The sequence below is a fragment of the Pelobates fuscus genome, chromosome 3 (assembly GCF_036172605.1).
Source record: "Pelobates fuscus isolate aPelFus1 chromosome 3, aPelFus1.pri, whole genome shotgun sequence".
NCBI lineage: Eukaryota > Metazoa > Chordata > Amphibia > Anura > Pelobatidae > Pelobates > Pelobates fuscus.
Genome location: NC_086319.1, coordinates 362,714,285 through 362,739,591, shown reverse-complemented (window position 1 = coordinate 362,739,591; position 25,307 = coordinate 362,714,285). Strand labels below are relative to the sequence as shown.

The 25,307-nt window shown below is 40.7% G+C and overlaps 1 protein-coding gene across 7 annotated transcripts in view; it reads right to left on the bottom strand.

Annotated features, from left to right (window-relative positions):
- Positions 1–24,979, bottom strand: part of AP3B2 (adaptor related protein complex 3 subunit beta 2) — a 62,279-nt gene extending 37,300 nt beyond the window's left edge. For 4 of the 7 annotated variants that reach the window (XM_063449277.1, XM_063449280.1, XM_063449278.1 and 1 more), the window contains exons 1-12: positions 24,838–24,979; positions 9,992–10,067; positions 9,806–9,880; positions 9,297–9,392; positions 8,795–8,955; positions 6,587–6,653; positions 6,311–6,493; positions 3,710–3,883; positions 3,115–3,212; positions 1,838–1,892; positions 557–628; positions 188–250 (exon numbers count right to left, since the gene is read on the bottom strand). In XM_063449277.1, coding sequence (XP_063305347.1) covers positions 188–250; positions 557–628; positions 1,838–1,892; positions 3,115–3,212; positions 3,710–3,883; positions 6,311–6,493; positions 6,587–6,653; positions 8,795–8,955; positions 9,297–9,392; positions 9,806–9,880; positions 9,992–10,067; positions 24,838–24,944 — 1,227 coding nt within the window. In that variant the 5' untranslated portion in view covers positions 24,945–24,979. Of the gene's footprint in view, positions 1–187; positions 251–556; positions 629–1,837; positions 1,893–3,114; positions 3,213–3,709; positions 3,884–6,310; positions 6,494–6,586; positions 6,654–8,794; positions 8,956–9,296; positions 9,393–9,805; positions 9,881–9,991; positions 10,068–17,528; positions 18,835–24,837 lie in introns of those variants that run through there. The other 3 variants (XM_063449276.1, XM_063449275.1, XM_063449274.1) reach the window with 2 other exon arrangements.
- Between the last annotated feature and the right edge of the window lie 328 nt (positions 24,980–25,307).

Sequence of the window (25,307 nt, the reverse complement as noted above, 5' to 3'; positions counted from 1 at the left end):
GATTTCTCCTCAGAAGAAAAAATAAAGTCTCAATCCATAAGAAGTAAAAAGGAGAATGTTTACTGAAGCAACACCACGGTTAAGGCTTACAGGAGAAGGATTGAATCAATCTGACGCATTTCGTGGCCACTGTAACACTTCTTCAGAAACCCTCATAATTATACCAACAAAGATTTAAAAGAATTACCTGGAATTCCCGCAAGATGGTGGAAATATTGGTCTCGTTAGCCAGGTTTGTTAAGACTTCCAGCTTTGAAATAAAAGGAAATAAGAAACGATAAAAGGTTATTATGATTACGTTGTCATTACCAGGAACACTGAATAGTCCATATAAAGGAAATGATTAGGAAGGGAAGCTAAATATACTTTTATTCCAAGCATATACTAAATTCTGAACATTCAATCCATGATAACCATTCAACCATAAACAAAAGGATTGCGGATAAAAAAACTATTTCTAACACGCATTTTAAGACGACAACTCAACAACCGTGATAATAATGCTATTATAAGTAAGTAATAAAATAGAAAATGCAAGACATATGCTTGGTGTTACCTTCAGAATCTTGATCTGGGTCGGGTCGGTGGATCTGATGTAGAAACTTTTTAAATATGGTTCAAACATCCCCTGTGGAGAAAAGTAAAATAAACAAATGTATTTACGTAGATATTTATTTATTGCATCTGCACACAGCTGGCTTTCAGCCAGGATCTTCAAATCACTGGCCTGATCCAATGTCAACAATTGGGAGAATATAAATAAAATCGTCAAGGTATCCCTGTGTATACGTAATGTACAACTTAGGTACATTGATCACTGATGGCAAACTGGTGACAAAATTCAGGACTATTTGTTTACTAGTGTGGTTTCAAAATTCAGGTCATAATAGAAGAAATGAAAACAACAGTTACTATTTTGGAGTGAAATCTAAAATTAACTTTTAATGCTGAAAGTTTAGTGACTAACCCTGACAGCTAGGCAACAAGTGGACTGAGGTGAGCACATAAAAGTGTGCAGGTTGTTTCCTGTCCAAGCCAGCAGAGGGCAGTAGATCTATCTCTGGAGAGAGGTTTATGAAGCCCCTCTGGTGGGTTAACCAAGTCACACACCTGACGCAGGTTCTAGGAATGTGAGAGGTAAATGTAACAACACTATAACAAGCCTCTCAAATCAATCTGTTGATCAGCTTGGCAGGGAAGCCAAAAGGTTAATCCCCAGCTGTTTTGAATTTCCCATGTTTTACTAGGCAATGGCTAGGGATTGTAGCAGTGGTTTAACTCGGGCCAGGTTTGCCACGGCAGTTTAAAGATCCCGCTGAACCAGCCAGCTGATTTTCCTATTGTGGGGACAGGCAAGCCAGCAGGGCTGACGCTCAATAACGTATCACGGCAATGCTTTGATGCAATGCCCCGGAGCTGGCCAGAAGAATCTGCGGGCACCCACTGGGGTGCAGACAGCAACATCTCCCACCAGACCACCAGGGATCGGATTCTTACCTCCCTGACCCAAGGTAAGCATCAGAGAGAGGGTAAACATTTGTAAGCAGCTTTTCACCTTCCCAATGCTACAATCCCAGTCCTCCCATTACAGGCCTCTGTCCTCCCAGTATAGCCACTATTCTCCCTCCCCCACTTCAGCACCTATCCAACCAGGACAGCAAGTATCCCTCAACTACAGCACATATCCCCCACCATAGCCCTATCCCCGCCCCACTTCAGCCCTGCCCCCTCACTCCCCCCCACTACAGACCCTTTCCCCAATCCATATATTGGATTCCATTAATTATGACATCTGTTAATAGATGGAGAATCCCCATGTCACTCGTATCAGACTTACCCTTCTCTTGATGGACATAGTGGCCACATTCTGAAGTACCACGTACTGTACCTCACTAGCGTAGGAGAAAAGTGAGAGAGACAAAAATCTGAAATATTATGACAATTCTAAACAAAACAAACAAGTGAAGAGTTGAGAAAGTAAATGAGAGACGCTTAACTGGGATTTGCCCAGGATTAAAAAACTTTACAACAAATAGTGAAAAGATAGTGGAAAATTCTTCAGATCAGCAGCGTGATCAGTTTGGCTGTATTGTCCTAAAATAATACATTCTCAGGTAGATTCACTTCAATTTAATGATATTGGGGAAGGTGATATATTTTGGCTAACTAATTATACTTCTATTTAAAGACCAATCAGGTCCCTTCATCAAGCAGGTAGCGTGTCAGAGACAGACAGGGTTATAAAGTGTGAACGGCTTGGAATTCATAGATAGTTTAACAACTGGTAAAACTGAAAACAGCCGCATTGGAGATATTTTTTTCCTGTTTGGCTATTGTGTAACGTCACACTTTAGTAAATAGCCTTAGCAGACAGACAGCTCTGAACATTAACCGTACGGTGGACAGTAACAAGTTTTTGTGTGTTATGTAGCTCTGTTACTCCAACGTCCATGCATTTAGAATTGGTCATGGAGGTAGGAATCTGAGAGTGCAGCGTTTCTAATTGAAGTGCTGCACATACAGAGAAATATGCACGTTTGTGTTGGGTTCTAGTTGCACATCGGGCACACGTGACTTGGGCAGCCCAGAGCTTTGTTCCATAACTGCATAATGTTAATTCTGTGCAAAGAATGTGTCTGTCATCTGCGCATACTGCGAGCAGACAACAAACGTAATGTGTTACTAACCCCGCAGGCAGTCATGGGGCTGCGCCTGCAAGGGGAAACTTACATTTCCCTTCCCAACGTCCCTCCCTTCGTGAGATACATATCCGTATTTACAGTTATTCATTTTGGATTTTTTTTTTTAAATCTACCTTGTCCACCCCCTACTCCCTCCAAGCATTTGACTCGATCTTGCATAGAAACCAGTGTTGGTAGCTTTGCATTGCGCAGGAGGACAGCTTGTGAAGAATGGGTCCATCAAATGCTACTCTTTGAGAAGCATTTGACTAAACTTCATGAGTGAACAGTGTAGCCAGACGGGACATAGAAAGCAACGCTGGGAACTAGATCAGTTAGCTGCAGGGACAAGGCTGAACACTAACAGAATAACAGACGGCTTACAAGTGATTTCTAATGACAATATTGGCATTTTGGGTGCTTCCTCTCTTACCTGTGGCTGCGCAGTAAACGTACTAAAGCCTTTGCGATAACTCCAACTTCTGCTTTTGGAGCCAGGTGGAAATACAACTGAGCCACAGCCATAACCACCTACAGAAAAGATAGTAATCAATATATTACTCCAACCCAAGTAGCAAAAATAACACAATAAAAATATGCAAACGCCTATTTTCCAGTAAAAATAATAATGTAGAATAAAAAATATCTCAAAAAGACACTGAAGGCGATGAAAACAACCATATCATCTGCAGATACAGCAGGAACCCACAGAGAAAGGCGGCTAGAGAGGGGACAAGCGAGGAAAAAACGGGGAGATTGGGAGGGACAGATCATTGTAGAACTGCAATGACAGCAGATACCTTGATGTGTACTTCCAGAAAAGAACTGATAAATAAATCGGAGAACCTGTACTTGGATATCTCTGATTAAACATGTATAGCCTCCAAAATGGCTGAACCCCTGCCCTGCTCTCTGGACTGGACATATAAAAATCCAGACTAACAAATAGCTATCAATATACTACTAAGAAAATGAATACAGGGTGTAGTTTTCTAAAGCACATAAAAGGTACAGGTGAGATAGCTTACTGCGGCATTGCGGCTTTGCAGGAGGGGTTTTGTGTTACGAAGTAGAAGACGGTGATCGGGGTCCATGACGTATGGTTTGCGTTTCACTACTGGTTCTGATTTCTGCTCTTTACTTCCTTCATCATCATCTGATCCATAAAAAGCTTTATCTGGGTTCTCTTCAAGTAGAGACTCCTGCCATAGAGACGGTAGAAACAGGTTAATGTTGAATCACTTTGTTTATGCAGCCCTAGCCACACCTCTCCTGGCTGTGACTCACATAGCCTCCATGAAATAAGTGGCTTCATTTTCAATCAGATCTTAGAAGTTCTTATCTACTGCTCTGCTAATTGAACTTTAATCGCGCATGGATGTTGCAGGCTCTAGACGGCTATTAACAGAGTCTAAATTAAACAGACTGTGCAATAAAGGAAGTTTAAACATTTCGATTCTTCTTCGTAAAGTGTTTAAGAAGGATGAGTAAGTCTTAGCCAGATGAGTTGTGGCTAGGGCTGCATAAGTAAAATTATTTAACTTCTCAATGGCAAAGAACTGAGTAATAAGAGGGGTATGATCTATACACCAAAACAACTTTATTAAGCTAAAGCTATTTTGGTGCTTAAAGTGTCCCTTTAGGGTCTTGCTGTTAACCACTCTGTTTGCTGTGTACAATATTTTTTTTTTTTTTTTTTTAATTCTTTATTTTTGCAGTGCTTATAATGGTTACAGGTTTGCATATGGTACCCCAACGGCAGTCCATACGTTGATTGCTAAACATTTGTTACAGTGGGTATTAGATAGACAAAGCACTTTTTTTTTTTGTTTTATGTTACATATCAAACAGGTTCAAACGTAGATTGAGATTACAAATTATATGAAGGTAACAGATTATTAGGCATCGCTTATGCAGTATAATATGCATCAAGATATAGCTAGCTGCGCTTTAGGTGACTAAGTAAATCATGTGATAAACGTTATGCTTGACGTCAGCGTTTTACAGAAAAATATGCCAGGTCGCAAGGACGCAGAACATTGCTTTATAAGTGCTGTGTACAATATTTAAAAGTAGTTTTTCTTTTTAATTTTAAATCTTTGGTTCTTTCAATCTCTGTAATGATGTATTAGATGTTGTATGTAATGATGTTCAGGTATTGTAGGAGTGTTGCCCCCCTTTTTTATGATAATCATCAATTCTAGCACTTTTCTATTTAACATTCAATTTCATTTTTACTTTTTCTTCATTGGTTAGTTTCTTTTTAGGGAGTTACATAAAATAAATCTTTAATATATATTACACATTTTGTTATATAAATGCGATTGGATTTTACACTTAATGTTACCTTTTTATACCCTACAATTCATCAACAAGATTTACATGTACAGTTGTGTATGGGATGTAGGGGTGCTGCCCTTTTTGGGGAATAATTTATCAGCATTTTTCTTTAGAGCACACATCCATTCTCTTTTTGTATTTTTTTTACAATGAGACTTTTTTTCATGGAAATTTATAACACTATTTTTATATACTTTGATATAATTTGTATATTCATCTATTTTGGAAATCAATGTGTTTTTCTTTCACATATTTTCTTTTCTTTTAATACAGTCAGTTTGTTTTTATTTCTTTTTTTATGCATTTGTTTTGATCCAATTCTTCCTTGCAAGTCCTTCATAAAGAGCTGCATTTTATATTAGCCCCAAACTAATGACTAAGCAGCTTTGGTGAAAAGCCTAATATTTCTGGCTGTTCTTTATTATCTGTGAATTCAAATGTCATTGCTTTTAATTGAAGGGAAATAAAGCATGGAGTTTACGTTTATTGATGAATTGATTAAACGTGTCCCACTGATGTACTTTTCCTATATTTAGCAATACTGTTTTTACACATCAGCTTCAGATTAACAGGATTATTCAATAAAATGGATTAATTCTGACCTCTTTGGCAATTCTCATATTCACTGAAGCCAAATGTGGTCGGAATACATTCGGTATCTGGATTAAAATCAGTGCTTTTCCATCCGAATCATATATAAAAAGCATCAGATTTGGGAGATTCACAAAGCACCAGTTTTAATAAAATTTGGGGCCGAATGCATTCAGCAGAAAGCACGTTCACCAATAATCAGTCACTTGCAAGTCAATGATAATTCTAAGTACTATTTGCATGTTGGCAGTGCTAGCAGCGAGCGGGCAAATAGTTAAATAACCCTCGGCAGTGTTGGCGGCTGGCCAGCGTTTTTTTCTTCTATTTTTCAGTCAAAAAAAGACAAATAATAATGCATAATAATCTATTCTAACTAATGAAAAAAAAACAAAAAAAAACGCTTATTTGCAAAAAGAAACGCTGACAAAAAACTTAAAACACCCTGCAACAAAACTTAATCTGTCTACACCCCATTTCTTTTATTTAAATCTCCCAACCCGTACCAAATTCAGACACATTTAGGGCCTGAGTTACAAAATCCAGACATTATTGAATAGCATGAACAATATCTAGATTGTGCAGTCCATTTGGACTTCAGTAAATTATCCTGTAAGTTAATATATGCCTTTAAATAAGACAACAATATGAGCAGTAAATAATAAAAAAGCAAGATACAAGATTCTCTCTGTAACGCTTACATTTTGGTTGGGGTTCAAGAACTGGGTGCGTGCATAGCGAGTCAGCATGTTGATAATCACCACCTGCCCCCATTCCTCCACATCAATGAGCAGGTTACAAAGCTTGCGGTAATTCTTATGGATCAGGTCAATTCGCTCCGGACAGACTTCTTCGAATGCCATGACGACGCTACCCGCGACCAGCTTTGGGGAGAAAACAAGGGGGTTTCACATCTCTACAGGGCACTTAGACACAGTTCAAGCACAGTGCAATATGTTACCATGGAGGAAACTCACTGTAGTTTTATCAGACAGAAGCTTTTCTATCACTTCGATGAGCTGATCTTTCTGGTCTGAATCCAAGCTGCAAAGATAGGAGGGGAAAAAAGGAAGATAACGAACTAAAGCAGAATGAGAGAGCGACAGGGAGGTATAGTATCAGAGGAAGGCAGACAGAATTGCCAGCACTCAGCAGGAAAATTCCCCCGGTTTCCAGTGTGATAAATCTGCTTTTAGTATTTTCAAAGCTCAGGATTTACCCCATCTATGGAAATAATCTTTATAGCAATGAAATGTGCAGCGAACATGAGTTTGCTCCCTGCACAAAGTGATAACAGATAATTGGCAGAGTAGTTTAATTGTTCCCTTTTGTCAAAAATATTGGTTCTGATCACAATCTAGTGCCAATATCTGATTATTAACATTTTCTAAACATGATCACAATTTAAAAGTGCCAGAGCTGATAACATTGAATTGAAATTCTCCCTCTGCGCTGGGTTGGCACTCTACTTCCGCAAATGTCATCTGATGGGGTCACGGGGGGCTAATGCTCAGCGAGTGCCGCAAGTGCTTGAAGCACACCCCACAGGAACGCATTGCTTCAATGCTTTCCTATGGAGATTTTAGTGACACTGGATGTCCTCATGCAGAGTGTGAAGACATCCAGCATCAGTTAGGTGACCAAGAGTCGATTAGCCACCAGGAAGTGCCTCTAGTGGCTGTCTGATTGACAGCCACTAGAGGCAGTCTTAGTTGTGCAATGTAAATATTGCAGCTTCTCAAAAACTGCAAGGATTTACATTGCAAAACCAAGAGGGACAGGGAGCTCAAGTGGTCTGGGTGCCTAGAGTGTCCCTTTAACGTCATTCATCAGCTTTAACCCTACACTATTTCAAGATCGAAACTGCAGGTTTGTGAGGTTATCAATAGACAGAATGGATGGAGTGATTGTGTTCACTTAAAGGGACACTCTAGACCCCTAAAGCACTTTAGCTTGCTGAAAAGCTTTATGTGATAAAAGTGTGTCCTCTTTTTTTCATTTTGTAAAAAAACATTTGTATAAATTTACCTGGCTACCTGACAACCAGTTCTGTTATTTCCTGGTTCGGTTGTCTCAGTAGAGATAAACTCAAGAGGCAGCAATTGCCCAGAGCACCTGCAAAGACCTGGGAAGACTGTGATTGGACAGACACAGAGTCCAAGTCTGGGAGAAGTTATAAAGGGAGGGTTTGCAAAGGCAGCGGGCAAGAGATCTGCAAGCTGTTTTTAGATTTATCCCCAATGAAAATATGCATAATTAAATGCAGGAAAGTTTACATTTGGGGTATATCTACTAAACCGCTATTTTTAAAAAAAAGTTGTATTTGGGCAGTCGAGTGTCCCTTTAAGCTAGAAAACTTAACATAAGGTATAGGACACTTTAAAAAAAATAAAATGTCAAAGGTGTCAAATGCGCAGGAAAAGTGACATTGATAATCATAAGCAGTCGTTAACAGGTTGCCAATTATCAAACTGTTATGCTGGTTGCCAAACATTAGTACATGTGATACGGCAGAGAATGAGACACGTAGTAAGCTGCCTGTGCTATTGTACATAGTAACAGAAAACCTGCAAATTGGACGTACTTTCATTATTCATTACACTGATAGGAATAGAATAATTCATTAGACGTTTCACCTACTTACATACCAAGGACTACTAGATTATGATACAATATAAAATGACCCAGTCTGATTAGCTTACATACGTGGGCAGCTTGGAAAGAATTAACACATGGCTGCAGCTTTGTTGACTTTTAATATTATTAATATTATTATTATTATTATTATTATTATTTTATTATTTATATAGCGCCAACAAATTCCGTATTTAATATGGGTCGTACCACGAGCTACATAGATGGGGTACGAAGAGTGCTGCCTGTGAGTATACAGAATTCACATGTTACAGTTAGCTAGAGGAATAGTGCGGCCCAGCAGTTTGTAGAATTCACAGTGTTGAGCGGGACACAAATAGTGCTGCCCAGCAGAACTTAAATTCCCATGTTACACAAGATACCAGTTAATGCCCCCGTAGGAACCACCAGGATTACTAGAGTGATTTCCTAGGCAGAATGTGAAAAATCATTGTTGTCCAGGAATGTATGGCCAATCATAATCTCTCTATTGTCATTTTGAAACCGGAATCGTGTGTGTAGCTTTTACGATCTGTGAGCAGTGCTGTTACCTGTACAGTTTGGGGATAGCATGAGCTGCTGTTTTGCGCACATAGGGTGACATGTCTGAGGCCGCCTCCTTTATTGCCAACATCATGATTGGCACAATGATTGGCACCCGGATACTGGAAAGAACACGCAGGGCACTGGCACGGATCAGCTGATTGGGATCCTGAGAGAGCAAAGCACAGTCACTGAATAAACTTATAATGGGAGTACGGTATATACAGTCTGTATTAGCATTTTAGCGAACTGAGATGCTGGCTGTTGCCATTTGGTTATCAGAACAATCATCTCGTCTTTATGCTGAATAGCAGTGCATTAAAAGAAAAAGCAAAGCATTTCATATGACAATCTGATGCTAAAATGAAAATGAGAACCATGGTAATTAGGAACGCTTTGAGAATAGAATTAGAAGGTTACTTGGAGTTAAATGTCCCTATTCTTTATTATTAGTGCTTCAGGATAAAGCCCTGAGGAGGACACATTGTAGAAACAGTGGTAACATCTGACCTTTAACCCTCGTTGAAAGGTGGAGATGGAGAGCAGTGCTAAATCCTGTTGTTCCTCAGCGTATCGGACCAAATAGACATAAACCAACTTCTTTACCTGGAATATAAAAGTACAGAACACTCCGGTACCCAAGGAAAGATTACAAATTCTCAGCTCATGACTATGAGGATAAATTCATAAATAACTTAAATTATAAAAACCATCCTCCGTAATGCTCAATAAATGATACAATGTAGTGCACAACAGCTGACATAATCAAAGGACATTTATCCCAATGACATGTAACCTTTGACATGTCAAATATTATGGACTACATTTCCCAAGGTGCTCAGCCAGTCATTGGGTTAGTTATCAGAGACGGGGTATGTAGAGTTGCATATCCCGCTAGAAGGGATATTTTGAAATATAGCTTAAAGTAATTTCCTTTTTGAATGAGATAACTCTACCTCCCACCTTATTGAAGGAGGTGATATTATTGTCGTGATATCGTGATATTATTTTCACCGTACCTCTATGTTCTTGCAAGCCACATTTTTCACCACAGCTGGGAATAGATCTGATGTGTTCTTTCCTCTTGCGATCATCTGAGGATGAAAGAGTATGGAAGAGGAATTATGGCATGACATGGAAGGGACAGCACGATGCATTGTATGTTCTGCAGGGCTATAGGGAAGGGGATAGGAAACTATACTCACGGCTACGATCCTTTTCATAGCTTCCAGCTTTAGAGAATCCTTATTGCTGTCCAACATCTCTTTCAGGTCATCGTGTCTATAAACAAAAACATACATTGAAACGGGTTAAGTAAATCTAGAGTCCGCCACCATATTACTTCATGGTTTGCTAAGGAATCAAATGATAATTGTTTTTATTATATATGTTCATTCATTAACCCCTTAAGGACACATGACGGAAATATTCCGTCATGGTTCCCTTTTATTCCAGATGGTGTGTCCTCGACATTTAGGAAAATTGCTATCTCATATTTATAGACACGTTAAGAACTGCTGATGAGCTGTTAATGATGGTGACGCAATCTCAACCTTACATTTCCTCTATTTTCTGACCCTCCTTTTGCCATTATCAGATTGGTGAAAAATTATACTGTATCGCATGTAAAAAAAAACAACACGTTTTGGCAATCATTAAAATGCACAAGAGGCTGTTAGAATTCATCATTGCTGCTGTTAAATAAATCAATTTGTATTGGTCCGAATGACGCATTCAGTTATGTAAAAGTCAGTCAGATCAGCAGATCTTGAAGTCAGATAAAATGTTGTAGGATAATGAACTACGTGGCCCTCTCTGGCCATTTTAAATATTGGGAGTGATGCAAAGTTTAGATCCTCGCCCCAAAGTATTAGCATGTTTCCCTAACAGGACATTCCAAGTAGACTAAACATATATATAATATATGAAGTGCCCAATGCATACTTTTCCCAAGGTTAAGATATGTAGCTCTTGCTCAACGATGAGGGTAAATGTTTTGAATTTGCAATGGGGGGAATGTTTGGCTCTAACCAAACAATTCTTTCTATTTTTATTCTTAGCTTTATGCTGTAAGAAAGGCTCCTGACCAGAACCAGCACCCTGCTGATGAGACCCATACAGTTCATGGTTTGTTTCTACTTTAGTTAGTGCTCCAAACATGATATATCTTCTAATTTGCATATTGACCTGGGAATTCTGGGAGAATTAATAAACATGGTTTCTCTGTGCCCAATGTGGCTGATGTGCAAATTTAAATTTTGAATTTGTATTATACATATAACCAATTGCAATATGTAGGCATAACGTGTTTATTTGGAAACATTTTTCTAACTCACCTATAGTTTACGCTCACCTGTTTTAGCCTGAATGTTGCAATTTGGTTTTAATTTCACTCCAGTTCTCTGTTTATCGAATAAAACCCCGTTGAGTTATTTACTAAAGTATCAGATTCTTGAAAATGAAGGCTACAACAGCCAAGCTGTAATGGTAGTTACCTTGTTGAGTTTTTCCAGATAGGCTTTTTTTAGCCTGAATTCTGCCGTTCAAATTTCCATTTTCTACAATTTGGGGTTTAGTAAATGAACCCCTCAATATTTAGCTTTGTAATGTTTGAAGTGTGAGTTACCATTAATCCCCATGGCACATATGTGAAATGGATGGAAGAAATACATTTGAGTAAAAAACATTGAAAGTGCCCACCAAAGCAAAGTGAATGATTGTACTTTTTAAAAGAAAGTTAATGTTTGCTTTTCCAGATGCCACATAACCTGACACCGGACTGTGAAATATTTAGCAATGGTCTCAGGTTGCACTTCTGTGAAAGAAGATAGGTGGCTTCGGATGGTAACCACGGAAACTACGTTCCCTGTAAGTCACACTGCAATAACACTGGCTAAATATCGTTTTACATGAGATAAGTGAGAAGCAGCTCTTTCATTCATTGACAATATACGGTAATCAAAGTTCAAAATAAAAAGAATCCAAAAAAAAAAAAAAAACTTAAGGAAAAAATATATTTTTATACCGATAATTAAATTAATCAAGATGGCTCAAAATACCCCTACGTGACCTTTTTACATAAAAATAGCAGTTTATATAAACAATTTCCAATTTTGAGATTCTCTCTCTCTTTTTTTTTTTAATTAGTGTCAGCAAATTTACTGGCAATATAAGATTAGGGAGAAAAGAGGGAGGAGAGACTGGGAATTCTACCAGCATTTTCGAAAAATACCAGAAAATTGCAAATTCTAGGCTGAAATAGATCGAATTTAGAATTTTTCCAACTATTAGTAGCAATCTTCTGTCCGATTTACCAAGCAAAGGAAATGTGCAATGCACCCTGATGCAGACTCGGGTACTTTGGCGAAACCCATTCACACACTCTCTGGTTTCAAAGGATTGCAGTTCTGTGGTTCTAACTGTGATTCTTGTGTTTAATGGCACTGTGTACCTTGCATACTTTTTTATTTATCTACAATACGTCAGGGAATTGTCCTTGCTTTGTATGCATATCTTGAACCTACTGTATTACCTATATTTTCCGTATATTCCTTGTAAATCAAGCATGTCGAACTCAAAGGCTAACACAGGCCAAATAAACAAGATTTAAGTTCATGTGGGCCTCAAAAAAACTTAGGTTTTCATAGAAACGTAGGTTTATGTAGAAGAGTACAGTATAAAAAAAGTTGCCTAACTAAAACTGGACGTCGTCACACTCTTAGGGTTTCAAAGTAAACAAAAGAGCGAATTTATTTTAAGGAGACGTGCATTTGCATATAACCAATGTTTCAGTCCAACTACCTTGACATGTCAAGAAAAGTTTGGTAATGGGACTGAAATGGTGAATGTATTCCAGTCTACGGCTGTAAAAAACAAATGGCGTTATCTTATGATCTATATGGCGTTATCTATATGATTTTGAAGTTCTATGAGTGTGATGATCCATAGGAAAGCATTGGGAGGCTATCGTGCATGTGTGGCAAAACGCTGCGTGGCCAATCAGCATCTCCATAGGAAGCGTTCAGCGCCTCCATGCAGACCCAATCTAATTCACTGCCCCCTTCCCCCATTCTAGTGCAACACCTACCACCTAATACACTGCTCTTAAATCCAATACACTGCCCCCAAATGTAATACACTGCCCACCCTCCCTCCACTCTTATACACTGCCCCCCCCCACTTTAAAATACTGCCCTTCCATCTAATACACAGGCCCCCCAATCTAATACACCTCCTGCAGCCTTGCCTCCCTCTACAATACACTTCACCACCTCCCTCCACTCTAATACACTGCTCCCTCCCCCAATCTAATACACTGCCCCCTCCCACCTCTCTAACTGAATACACTGTACTGCCCACTCCCTCTCCCAATTAAATACACTGTCCCCCTACCACCACTCTAATACACTGCACCCATTCCTTCCCCCAATTAAGAGCCCCCCCCCCCAATTTAACACACTATAGAGCAGTGATGGTGAACCTATGGCACGCGTGCCACAGGTGGTACGCCGGCCCCTTTCTGTGGGCACGCGGCCATAGGTCGTCGGGAGGGGGAGACGGGTGGCGCGGGTCGGCATCAATGCAGAGTAGGCACCTGCCTGCTGTCGAAGGACATGCAGGCAGGGGGAGGGATCTGACAAGCAGATCGATCCTCCCGCGAGCAGGCTGTGGGGAGCGTTGCCGCGCGTTCCCATGGCAACGCTCAACACAGCATTGCGCGGGAGGACAGGAGAGCGGAGACATACAGCCACTTACCACCACCGACTGTGTCCCCTCCTCCTTCAGCAAAGGTAAGAAGAAGGGGGGGGGGGGATAAAATGCTTAATGGTTATGACAATAAAAAAAAATTACTACCTGCAGCACTCCCCCCTCACATAGCACCCCCCATTTACACACAGCACCCACTCACACACAGCACCCCCCACCCACTCACACACAGCACCCTCCCACCCACACACAGCACGCCTCAGACACACACAGCACCCCTTACACACAGCAATCCACACCCTTACATACAAACACATACACTGCACCCCTCAATGCAGTGTATATATATATGTGTGTGTGTGTGTATTCATCAGTCTGTATGTATTCAGCGGACTGTGTGTGTGTGTTCAGTGGACTGTGTATGTGTGCTCAGCGGTCTGTGTGTGTGTGTGTGCTCAGCGGTCTGTGTGTGTGTGTGTGTGTGTGTGCTCAGCAGTCTGTGTGTGTGTGCTCAGCAGTCTGTCTGTGTGTGTGTGTGCTCAGCAGTCTGTCTGTCTGTGTATTCAGCAGACAATGTGTACTCCGCATTCTGTGTGTGTGTGTGTATTCAGCAGTGTGTGTATTCAGCAGTCTGTGTGTTTGTACTCAGCAGTCTGCATGTGTGTGTACTCAGCATTCTGTGTGTGTGTATACTCAGCATGAATACACACACGCAGTCTGCTGGATACACACACACGCAGTCTGCTGGATACACACACACGCAGTCTGCTGGACACACACGCAGTCTGCTGGACACACACACACACAGTCTGCTGAATAAATACAGACTGCTGAATAAATACAGACTGCTGAATACACACAGTCCGTGTTGGCACTTTGAGGAAAAAAAGTTGGCATGTATTGCTGTTTGGGCACTCAGGCTCAAAAAGGTTCGCCATCACTGCTATAGAGGAAGGTCCCCCAAGCCCGTCTTCCCCTACCTTAATATGAGCCACCCGTTCTCTAGTTCCAGCCCTGCTCTTCTCTGCTCGAGCAGACTAGACGCTCCTCTGGCACTGCGAGCAGGAGGGAAGGGGGAGAGGCTAGCCGGGTATGACTTCACACACTGTATACGCATATAGGGCGGCCGCCGTGGACTAATGCTTAAGAGGTTTTATGGCTGCCGGAGCACGCAATTGGCTGTGGCAGGGCAGACAGAAAAGATCTGGTCACAGCAATAGCACAAAGCTACCCCAGGGCAGATGCGCTGCAAATATAGACATTGTGGGCCGCAAGCTTGACATGCTTGTTGTAACTTTTAAGATATAATCTTTCCATAAAAACAGGATTGTTAAAAAAAAGAAAAAAAAAGAAAATGACATTAAAGAAGATTTATAATCTGGCTACTTGAAATTTGTGCTTCAATTACTCTGTCAGTGAAAGAAAGGGGAAAGAAGTTGTGAAATGCATACGCATCCCATGCGGACTACCCTCCAATAAATGGGACTGCATCCTATAGGGACTATCTTCCAACGAGTGGGACTGTATCCCATAGGAACTATCTTCCAATGAGTGGGACTGCATCCCATTGGGGCTATCTTTCAGTGAAGGGGACTGCATCCCATCCGGCCTACTCTCCAATGAGTGGGACTGCATCCTATAGGGGCTATCTTCCACTAAGTGACACTGCATTCTATAGGGACCATCTTCCAGTAAGTGAGACTGCATCCTATAGGGACCATCTTCCAATAAGTGACACTGCATCCTATAGGGACCATATTCCAATAAGTGAGACTGCATCCTATAGGGACTATCTTCCAACGAGTGGGACTGTATCCCATAGGACTATCTTCCAGTGAAGGGGACTGCATCCCATACGGCCTACCCTCCAATGAGTGGGACTGCATCCTATAGGGACTATCTTCCAATAAGTGAGACTGCATCATATAGGGATGATCTTCCAATGATTGTTGACTGCATCCCATAGGGACTATCTTCCAATGGGTGGGACTGCATCCCATAGGGACTATCTTCCAATGATTGAGACTGTGTCCCATATAGACTACCTTCCAATGAGTGGAACTACATCCTATAGGGACTATCTTCCAATGATTGAAGATGTGTCCCATATAGAATGTAAGTTTTCATAGAAACGTAGATTTATTTAGAAGAGTACAGTATAAAAAAAGTTGCCTAACTAACACTGGACGTCGTCACACTCTTAGGGTTTCAAAGAAAACAAAAGAGCGAATTTATTTTAAGGAGACATGCATTTGCACGAGTGGAACTGCATCCTATAGGGACTATGTTCCAATGAGTGGGATTGCATCCCATGTGCACTACCCTTACAATGCAGTGGTTTTCAAACCAGTCCTCAAGGCACGCCCACCAATCCAGGATTTAGGGATTACCCAGTTTTGTAAAGGTGTTTTTTTTTTTCTTTCTAAAAACATCTTGGACATTACTGGATAATCCCTAAATCCTGGACTGGAAGGCGTGCCTTGAGGACTGGTTTGGCAACCACTGCTCTAATGCATCCAATAGAGACTATATTCCAATGCATCTCATACAGACTATCTTCAATGAGTGGGAAGGCCACCCAAAGGGACAACCCTCTAATGAGGAGGATGGTTTCCCACACAGACTGCTTCTCCTAACAGTTACACAATGAGTGTGACTGTTAGAATCTACCGTAGAATAAGTTAGATTTTCTCTCATAGGTCCAATGAATAATGCTACATACCATCAGGACTGTCCTGCAGTGAGTGAGACCACCTGACACCCAAAAATATACCTCCAAATGAGATTGTCATGAAATTGTTTTGGATTCTTCTCTGCCAATCAGCTTCCACTCTAGAAATATCTCCGACACTCCATATATGAATCAAATGCTGATTTGTTTACACTATGGCGAGTGACGTTGCTTTCCTGGTGAGTGTATTATTTTTCTGCGCACAGAATGTGTTCAATTTTCAGGGCAAAAACAACTTTGTGCACATATGTGTATCGCTTCTCTTCAACATCGAGTCAAAAATCTCTGCTCTGTATACTTGTTAGAATTAATCTAAAAATCCTACTAAAATCGTACCTTAGGGAACTCCTTGGCATGTAGGTAATGGGTTATGACTGATCTGGAGGGCTTTGTTTGTGGACCAACGCTGTCATCACCTCTATTTACTTTCCAAGTCACTCCCCATATAGTCTATGTGTCCTGTACACACAATCATCTACACTACTCCAGACGTGAACAAAAAACAGGCACCTAACTTTGTAAAGTTTTTCTAACCCCTGGTAAATAGGGGCTTATTCCTACAAAAATAAAGAATATCATTTTTAAAAAATGTTTTAAAGGGGGCTTATTCGCTAAACTTAAACATAAAAATGTCATTTTTTTGGAGGGGTAGGGGGGATTTCTTAACAATGCTAGAATAAGACATATTTTCTCACACAAAAGACACGGGTTATTTTAAAAACTGACAGGCATCTTCACTAAAGTTAATTTCAAATTTAAGGCCAAAATAGTGAAATTGGAAAAATTCTTTGAATCAGCTATGCTTCCAGTTCAGATACGTTGGTGTAAAATTTGAAATTTCCTCTGAATTCATTATGAATTCTCACGTTGGTGAATAACCCTGTAAATTGCAAAATTTTAGCCAAAATGAGCTGAAATTGAAATGCTATCTACATTCACAGTTTGGCTATCTACATTCACAGTTTGGCTATCTACATTCACAGTTTGGCTATCTACATTCACAGTTTGGCTATCGACATTCACAGTTTGGCTATCGACATTCACAGTTTGGCTATCGACATTCACAGTTTGGCTGTTAAAGTTTCAAAATAATTCAGAGTCCAGCTAATTAAAATTCTAACGAAAATATCTAAATTTTATGTTAAAACCCATCCTTTATACACCTGCTCTAAACATCTGTTTACCTGTCACATTGCATAACTCTCCGCTTTTAGCATCGTGTTACTAATTACACTCATGTTTAGATATGTTACTGTGCATTATACATTTTTAAACATACACCTATAGCCGTGCACACTTCATACCGCATAGGTTGACTGACAGTACTGGATCCATTGCTTTCCACCGTGGGCTCCAACTCCGGAGATTTGAGTAGCCGCAGTTCGTCTGCTTGCAGGGCGTTGTAGAAGGTCTGGCCTCCACTATCTTGACTAAAAACAGGGCTCTTGGCCTCTTCAGATCTGTGGTTTTTCACCATATTGACAGCAGTCACTGGCAGCTGCAGGAGCCTCTGCATGGGTGTCATGCTGGAGTGTATTGTCTGGGCACAATATATATACTTGGGGATGTATAGTTACGGTAGTTTACAGGATGCTCCGTGCTAGTAAACTTAGTGCACACTTCAAGTGATGCATGTGTTATTGGATACTAGCAGATGGGATAAGGGGCAGGTATTGAGTACCTGCACGTCTTCAAATCAAGCCCCCTCCCGGGTAGTGATGCTCAGTGTATTCAGAGGCAGAGCATAGAGAATCGCAGGCGACAGGTACTTCGTATTTTCGTCTTTAGAGTGTTTTCCAGTGTGATCAGTGGGCTTGGAATGATGTGATCAGTAGCTGTTACATCGAGTGACTCCAGGACTGCTCATTGGGACTAGAAGATGATGGCACCCCCTGTGTTCAAGGTGTGTACTGCATGTGATGCCCAGTGTGCAAAGTAGTAGGCATTTAAACTGATGTGCAATGTGAAATAATAGATCCTTGGAGTGATGCTTTTGCTAATAAATTTAAGGTTTCCAGACAGATGCCAATAATACAATTTTTTCAATAATCCGGGAGATCGGTTTTAGGCATTTAATATGGTGTTTATGATCAGTAACAAATCCTGGCAGTGACAATTATTATATCCATCCGTAGATCCATACAGCGATGATGTGGGGTCAATATAAGCCTCTTGTCTGTGATACCTATGGTAAAAAATGCAATTACTGGTAACGGCCCCAGATAAGAAACAATTCTTGATGGTGATTCCGAATTTCCGATGTCCATATGGCGGGTGTTCAGGGGATGTCTTGACGCAGACCGCAAACTTCCTTCATACCGATCAGTGGGGCTAATCAATAGGGTTTAGATGGTGATACTCTGTATCTCCTCCTGAGTAATCCCCTTCCCCGCGTTAATACAGAGCCATGGAAACTCCAGAGACTTTAGTAGCTCCACTCTGATGCGGGGTGTTTGTGTGCGTAGGGGGTTAATGATTTACAGGTGTTAAGGTCCTTCTCTCCCTCTCTCCAAGCATGTAAAACAGCTGCAGCCACCTTTATAAGGGAGCCTCCTGTCTTCACTATCTCCCACACCTCCTCCTGTCCTCACTATGTCCAACACCCTTTCCTGTCTTTACTATGTCCCACACCCCCTCCTGTCCTCACTATGTCCCACACCCCCTCCTGTCCTCACTATGTCCCACACCCCCTCCTGTCCTCACTATGTCCCACACCCCCTCCTGTCCTCACTATGTCCCACACCCCCTCCTGTCCTCACTATGTCCCACACCCCCTCCTGTCCTCACTATGTCCCACACTCCCTCCTTTCTTCACCATGTCCCCCTTTCACTTTTCCAACCCCCCTTTCACTATGTCCCACACCCCCTCCTGTCTTCACCTAACCTTTTCTCTTATTTACCCCTTTAAATGTACCCAACTCTAAATATCAATGCTTACTGCCTCTCCCTTATTCTTTATTTCATTCATTTATTTATCTCCCACTAGTTCTTTTCTTTTTTAATCTCTCCCAATTAGCTTTCATCTCCTACTTTTCACGGTGTTGGTAATTTTCTTCAATTATTTATTTTTTTCTTCATTCATTCCCATCCTCCGCTCTCCTCTCTCTCACAAGCCGGTCCTCTTTGCTGGCAGACTCCCTGCTCAGCCACGTTTGCAAACCTTCCTCCCCCCCCCAACCCAGCTTGTCTCACCCCTCCCACATACACATATCACTGTGAACATGACTCAGCCTACACCAAAATGGTACACAAGCTGCATTCTCCACCCCGCCTCCCATCATGCACACACCTTCATCACATCCAACTCATTCACTACACACTTAGCAGCAGTGTTATTCAATACCATGCTAATATTTGTGTATTTCAAACCTGGGGCCAAATTCGCTGAACTGAAAATATAATTTAACTGTTTTGGCTAAAAAATTAGAATTTTGAATCCCCAACAATTTGTACTTTAGTAAAAAACTACAACGAATACTTTTTGGTTTATCTACTAAACACTGAACTGCAGTGAATTGAAAACCAAAATTAAAAATGTATTCCAAATTGGAAAAAAAATCTTCAATGACTCTATTGTCACAGGGAGGCAATTCTAACCTGCATTTTGCCATTTTTATTTATTTATAAAATATTTTACCAGGAAGGATACATTGAGATTTCTCTCGTTTTCAAGTATGTCCTGGGTCCACAAAACATTGCATTGTTACAATAGGGTACAATATGACAAACAATTTATACACACATACATACATACATAAATGTAACACATAACAGGTAATAAATATAGTTAACCACGACAGGTGCATTATGTATTGTAGTAATGAAACCCAGTATTAAGGCTCCCCCGATAAGCATAAATTCATCACATCCATAGATTCCGAACATTTTAGGCAACACGAGGTGAGCTGGAAAATGTCTCAGTTAGAGAAAGACAGCTAGACTAAAAAATATTTTAGGCAGATTCATAGCACGGTACAGGGACTGATCACCACATCAGTAATGGGTGCCTTTACTGTAAGCAGGCCCCCCCAAACGATTCCTGCAGGAGGGGGAAGCTGGAGGGGACGCTGCAAGTTTATCATTGAAAATTTCATCACCAACTTTGTTTGAAACGAGATATCACATCCATCTCACAGTAAAATACTCTTAGGGCAATAATTACTCCTAGATAACAATAATTACGCCTGGGTTAGGACACTGCTTACTCCTAGATTAGGACAGTAAATCACTCCAAGATCAGGAAAATCTGCTTCACAAAAACATTGTGGTTTATTTACTGAACAGAGAATTGTTGTAAAGTGACAATCTGGTTACAAAATGCAGGCTACAACTGTGATTATAGAATTTTCCCCAAATCTTCCATTTTGGTGTAAATTGCAATTCCCCAAAACTCACAGTTTAGTGATTACGCCTCTCATAGCTCTCGCAGTTTGCCTCTGTCACAATGACTGTCAGATTAGTGTTGTATCTAAGGGCACAGAAATTGTTGGGGCTATATAAACCCATAATAAACAGATTATTCACTAAAGGGAGGAATGTTGGGAATTTCATTATGAATTCAAAGTTCATTTCAAACCTGAATTTCTAACGCTTTAGTGTCCCTGTCTCTAGATAGGTCCCTTTAAATTTGTAATTTCCAGATTAAAAAAAAAAATTCAAACTGTAACCTAAACTAGTTGATTTGGAAGAGCTCTCCTTTCCAGCTATAGTCACCGCTTGGTTATTTGAAATTGATTTTTAATTCACTTAATTTCTGTGTTTAGAAAATGAAACCCCTGTCTCTTACTTGGCAAATATACACATTCTTGCTGGGTTATTCCGTAAAACGAACTATGGTGAGCTGAAAAACAAATTTTAAAATTTAGAGCAAAATTGCCGATTTAGACAAATTCTCTAATTCGTTAATAGTCATAGCGCTCTTATGATGTGTGTTGTAAGAATAAATCACAAGAAACACTATACGGTATATACGTAAATATTTTAGCTGTACATGAAGCGCCCTCCAGTGGACATTCTGAGTAAACACAGGTGGTAGCACGCAGTTACAGAGGTGGACACCAATTACTGACTTTACATTATTTTTCCCAGTCGATAGGACATTTGCATATGCTCATTGCAGATTATAGCTTCCAGGTCTCACAGCCATGTAGCAATAAATAGACAAACACAGCTAAAGGTATACATAAGGAAAAGTAAAGATTACTTTTTCCTTTTGTAGAACCAGCAGGCTTAGAAAAGTTGACAAAGGGTTGATCTTTACTGATTTTGTCAACTTTGTCATTGGCGCTGCGTCACTTCCTGAAGCATTGCGTCGATGATCCTCAGTGTTGACTCTCACACAATTGCGAGAGTAAACAAGGAGGGTCAGTGGAGGACGCCAGTGTGCTGGGCATGCTTGTGATTTAAGTTAACGCTAGCCCAAGTAAGGGCAGAAGTTCTGATGTCTGAGCGGTGCCAGGTAAACTGGTCCCAGGCAAAACTAATGTTGGGGTTGTGCTGTTGATGACTTCATTCATTTTTCGGAATTAAGTTGTTATTGTGTCAGTACGTCCTTGTCATTGGCTTACATTCAGGGATTCAACCAGAAAACGGCTTGAGAAAGGTACATTTCTCGAGCCATTTTGTAAATGGGTGGCTACTGATCTGGACCTAAACAGATAAAGAGGGGGCAGAGCTGACTGGTGCCGGACACAAGACTTTGGTGTTAAACATTTTGTTAACTGTTATTGGGCAGACTAGATGGGCCGAATGGTTCTTATCTGCCGTCACATTCTATGTTTCCATCTTCCACTGACATGCAAGAGCTTTGAGGCCAGAAAAGCTCGCTGAATCTTCTGCCGTCTTTGAAAGCACTTTATTTAAAGAAGTTGCCACCTGAACAATTCTTTAGATAAATAAAAACATAAATAATGTAGGTTGTGGGGCACCTATCAAAACAACTTTAGCTTAGTGAATCACCTTTGTTTCTGTTTTTGCAGCCCTAGCCATGTCTTCCCTGTCCGTGACTCCACAGTCTGCATGGAAAAAGATGCTTTTATTTTCAATCAGCCATTAACTTGCGTTAGAGGTTTTTGTCTCCTGCTCTGTAATTTGAACTTTAATTAGACACAGGAGGCTCCTGCAGGGTCTAGAACATGGGTGTCCATCTTTTTGGCTTCCCCTGGCCACATTGAGCGAAGAGGAAATGTCTCGGGCAGCACATATATATATAATATATAATATAATTAATTTATTAATTAATTTATATAATAAAACTTCAAAAGCCCTTTTCTTAATTTTGATATTTCATTTGTTTGGTAGATAACTCCAAATTAGGAAGCTATCTTCTAAACACATAAACATGCACATACATATACACATAACCAAAGATATACGCACACACAGACAATCACAGATCTATACACATATACAATCACAGACCTATACACACACAATCACACACAGACATACACACAATCACATACAGACATATACACAATCCTAGACATACACATTATCACTGCCCTATTTTGTTGGAGTTTAAGCATGCGTGGGATAGGCATAAGGCTATCCTAGCTATAAGATAAGGCCAGGGACTAATGAAAGTATTTAGAACACTGGGCAGACTAGATGGGCCGAATGGTTCTTATCTGCCGTCACATTCTATGTTTCTATACACACACAATATATATATATATTTATATATATATCCCAATAATAATAATAATAATAACTTCTGACCTCCTACATATAGTAGGATTTACTGGATTGTTTCAACCACTCCTATTTTTTCTACGATTTTGAGCGAGTTTATGTACATACTCTCTTTATTTTCATGTATGCTATATTAATTTATGTAAATATTGCTTTTGTCCTCTTTTTTAATAGAAAGGCTATTTTTTAATAAATAAAGATTAAATGTTGAGTTTTATTTAATGATCAAATATCTTTTGGTCCAAGCAATGTTTCACTATCTATATAACTTTAAACTTAAGGTTTATCCCTTCCCAATGCCTTGTGACCATTGATTACTGAGCTCCTCTTTGAATTTATACTACAATCAGATTCCTCCCTTTATTTCTCATTATAAATGTAATAGGAAATAATTTTATTAGCGCACCCCAAAAAAAATTCTTTGAAAACTCACTTCTTCTGGAAAGAGTATCAATTAAACTGTTAGCAGGTTTTCATCCTCTCCCCACGACTCCTCTCTGTCAAAAATAACCTAAGTTCTCAGTGAATACTTTTCTAGCAACATATTTCACACCCCTACTTATACCCTTTGTGTCACATTACCCCATTCCCTCTAGCATGTAAGCTCATTGAGCCGGGCCCTCAACCCCTCTGTTCCTGTGCGTCCATTTGTCTGGTTACAATTACGTGTCTGTTAGTCCACCCATTGTACAGCGCTACGGAATTTGACGGCGCTATATAAATAATAAAATAATAATAACTGAAAATAAACATTAAAAATAGCCTATTCAGTCTACAAAGTGCAAAGCCCATCCCCAGTTTCTGAAAGTTTACAGTTTAGCTAATGAATCCAATAGCGATTTATAATTTCAGTCATTCCAAAAATCACTGCAGTTATAATAATCCCACCGGTTCACTAAGTGAAGATGTGCACATGTAAGACACACGACACCACACACATATGTGCGCAACCATTGCGACCTGTCCGTAGAAAGCGTCCAGGCATGCGCAGAGGTGCCAATACTAACGTGGTGGAAAGACCTGGGAATTTTCTGTCGTTTTCAGTAGCCCTTTTCCCAGCGATAAGGGAAGATGAAAAAAAATGTTAAAAATGATAATATGATAACCGCTGATATAATATAAATTATATCAGCTGAATTTATTTATTTTTCACAAAATCTGGACAAACTCTAATGTAAGTTGTTTAACCCTAAGAATAAGCGCTGACTTATGATCTGACCTCATGTATTTTTTTTAAGTCTCAGTTTACTTTTTATTGAAATGTTATAAGTTGAACCTTTTCTGGAAAACTCACAGGATGTACATATTCTGTCATCTTTGACATGTGATAATGATGAGGTCCCAGCAGCCTGTCCTCTGTAGTGATTGGGGACAGAGGAGACTTTTGATGATTTACCCCCTGGGGGGACACTTACCTTCAGTAAAGCAGAGCCAGCTGCTGTGTGAATAGAGGGATGTGTAATCCTCCCCCTCTAAACCCACCTCCCCCCTCCCTTTATTAAAGCTACTGCTTTATTAGCCCAGCACCAGCCCCTACTCAATCTGAGGGCAGTACACAGACAGGGCTATTATAATAATAATACAAATTAATAATAATACAGATATAATATGGAGATGGATAATTCTCTCTCTCCCCCCCTCCCCCCCCCAATGCCAATGTTTGCCACCCTCCTCCCCCTCAGACAGGGCTGAGCTGGGCCCTGAGTAACCCCATACATATATAATAATAATACAGATATACCATGGGGATGGATAGTTGCCCCCCTGGATGGATGGTTGCCCCCCTGGATGGATGGTTGACCCCTGGATGGATGGTTGCCCCCCTGGATGGATGGTTGCCCCCCTGGATGGATGGTTGCCCCCCTCTCCCCTCCCCCCAGTCAAGGATGCTGGGGATGCAGTCACCCTCTGGGTACCTACCTCTTGTAGTCACTGCTGAAGATGCCCCCGCTGGCCGGGTCTTGCCCATACTCGGGCTCCCCCAGGCTGCCCCCCTTCTCCTCGCTGTACCCCGGGCTGGCAGACATGGCTCAGCACCCTGTGTGTGCGGACAGCGCTCTACTGCCCCCTGCTGACGTCATCCGCCGGGGGAGGAGCCCCGAGCCCCGCCCACCCCGCTCATTAACCCGTGCCTTGCCGGGGGGGGGGCCTGTATAGACTGAACGTGGGGACTCTAGGACTGTAACAGCGGGGGTTAGAGGGTTAACGAACACCATACACACGCCCACATTGATGTGAACTATATTTCCCACAATGCTCACCCAGCTTCTCAGCTGGCCGAGCATCATGGGAAATGTAGTTCTGGAGCCCCTGGTCCCTTTTATCAGAGAGACACAGACTGTCTATAGCACACAGTGTTATTATTTTAAGTATTATTATTAATATTATTA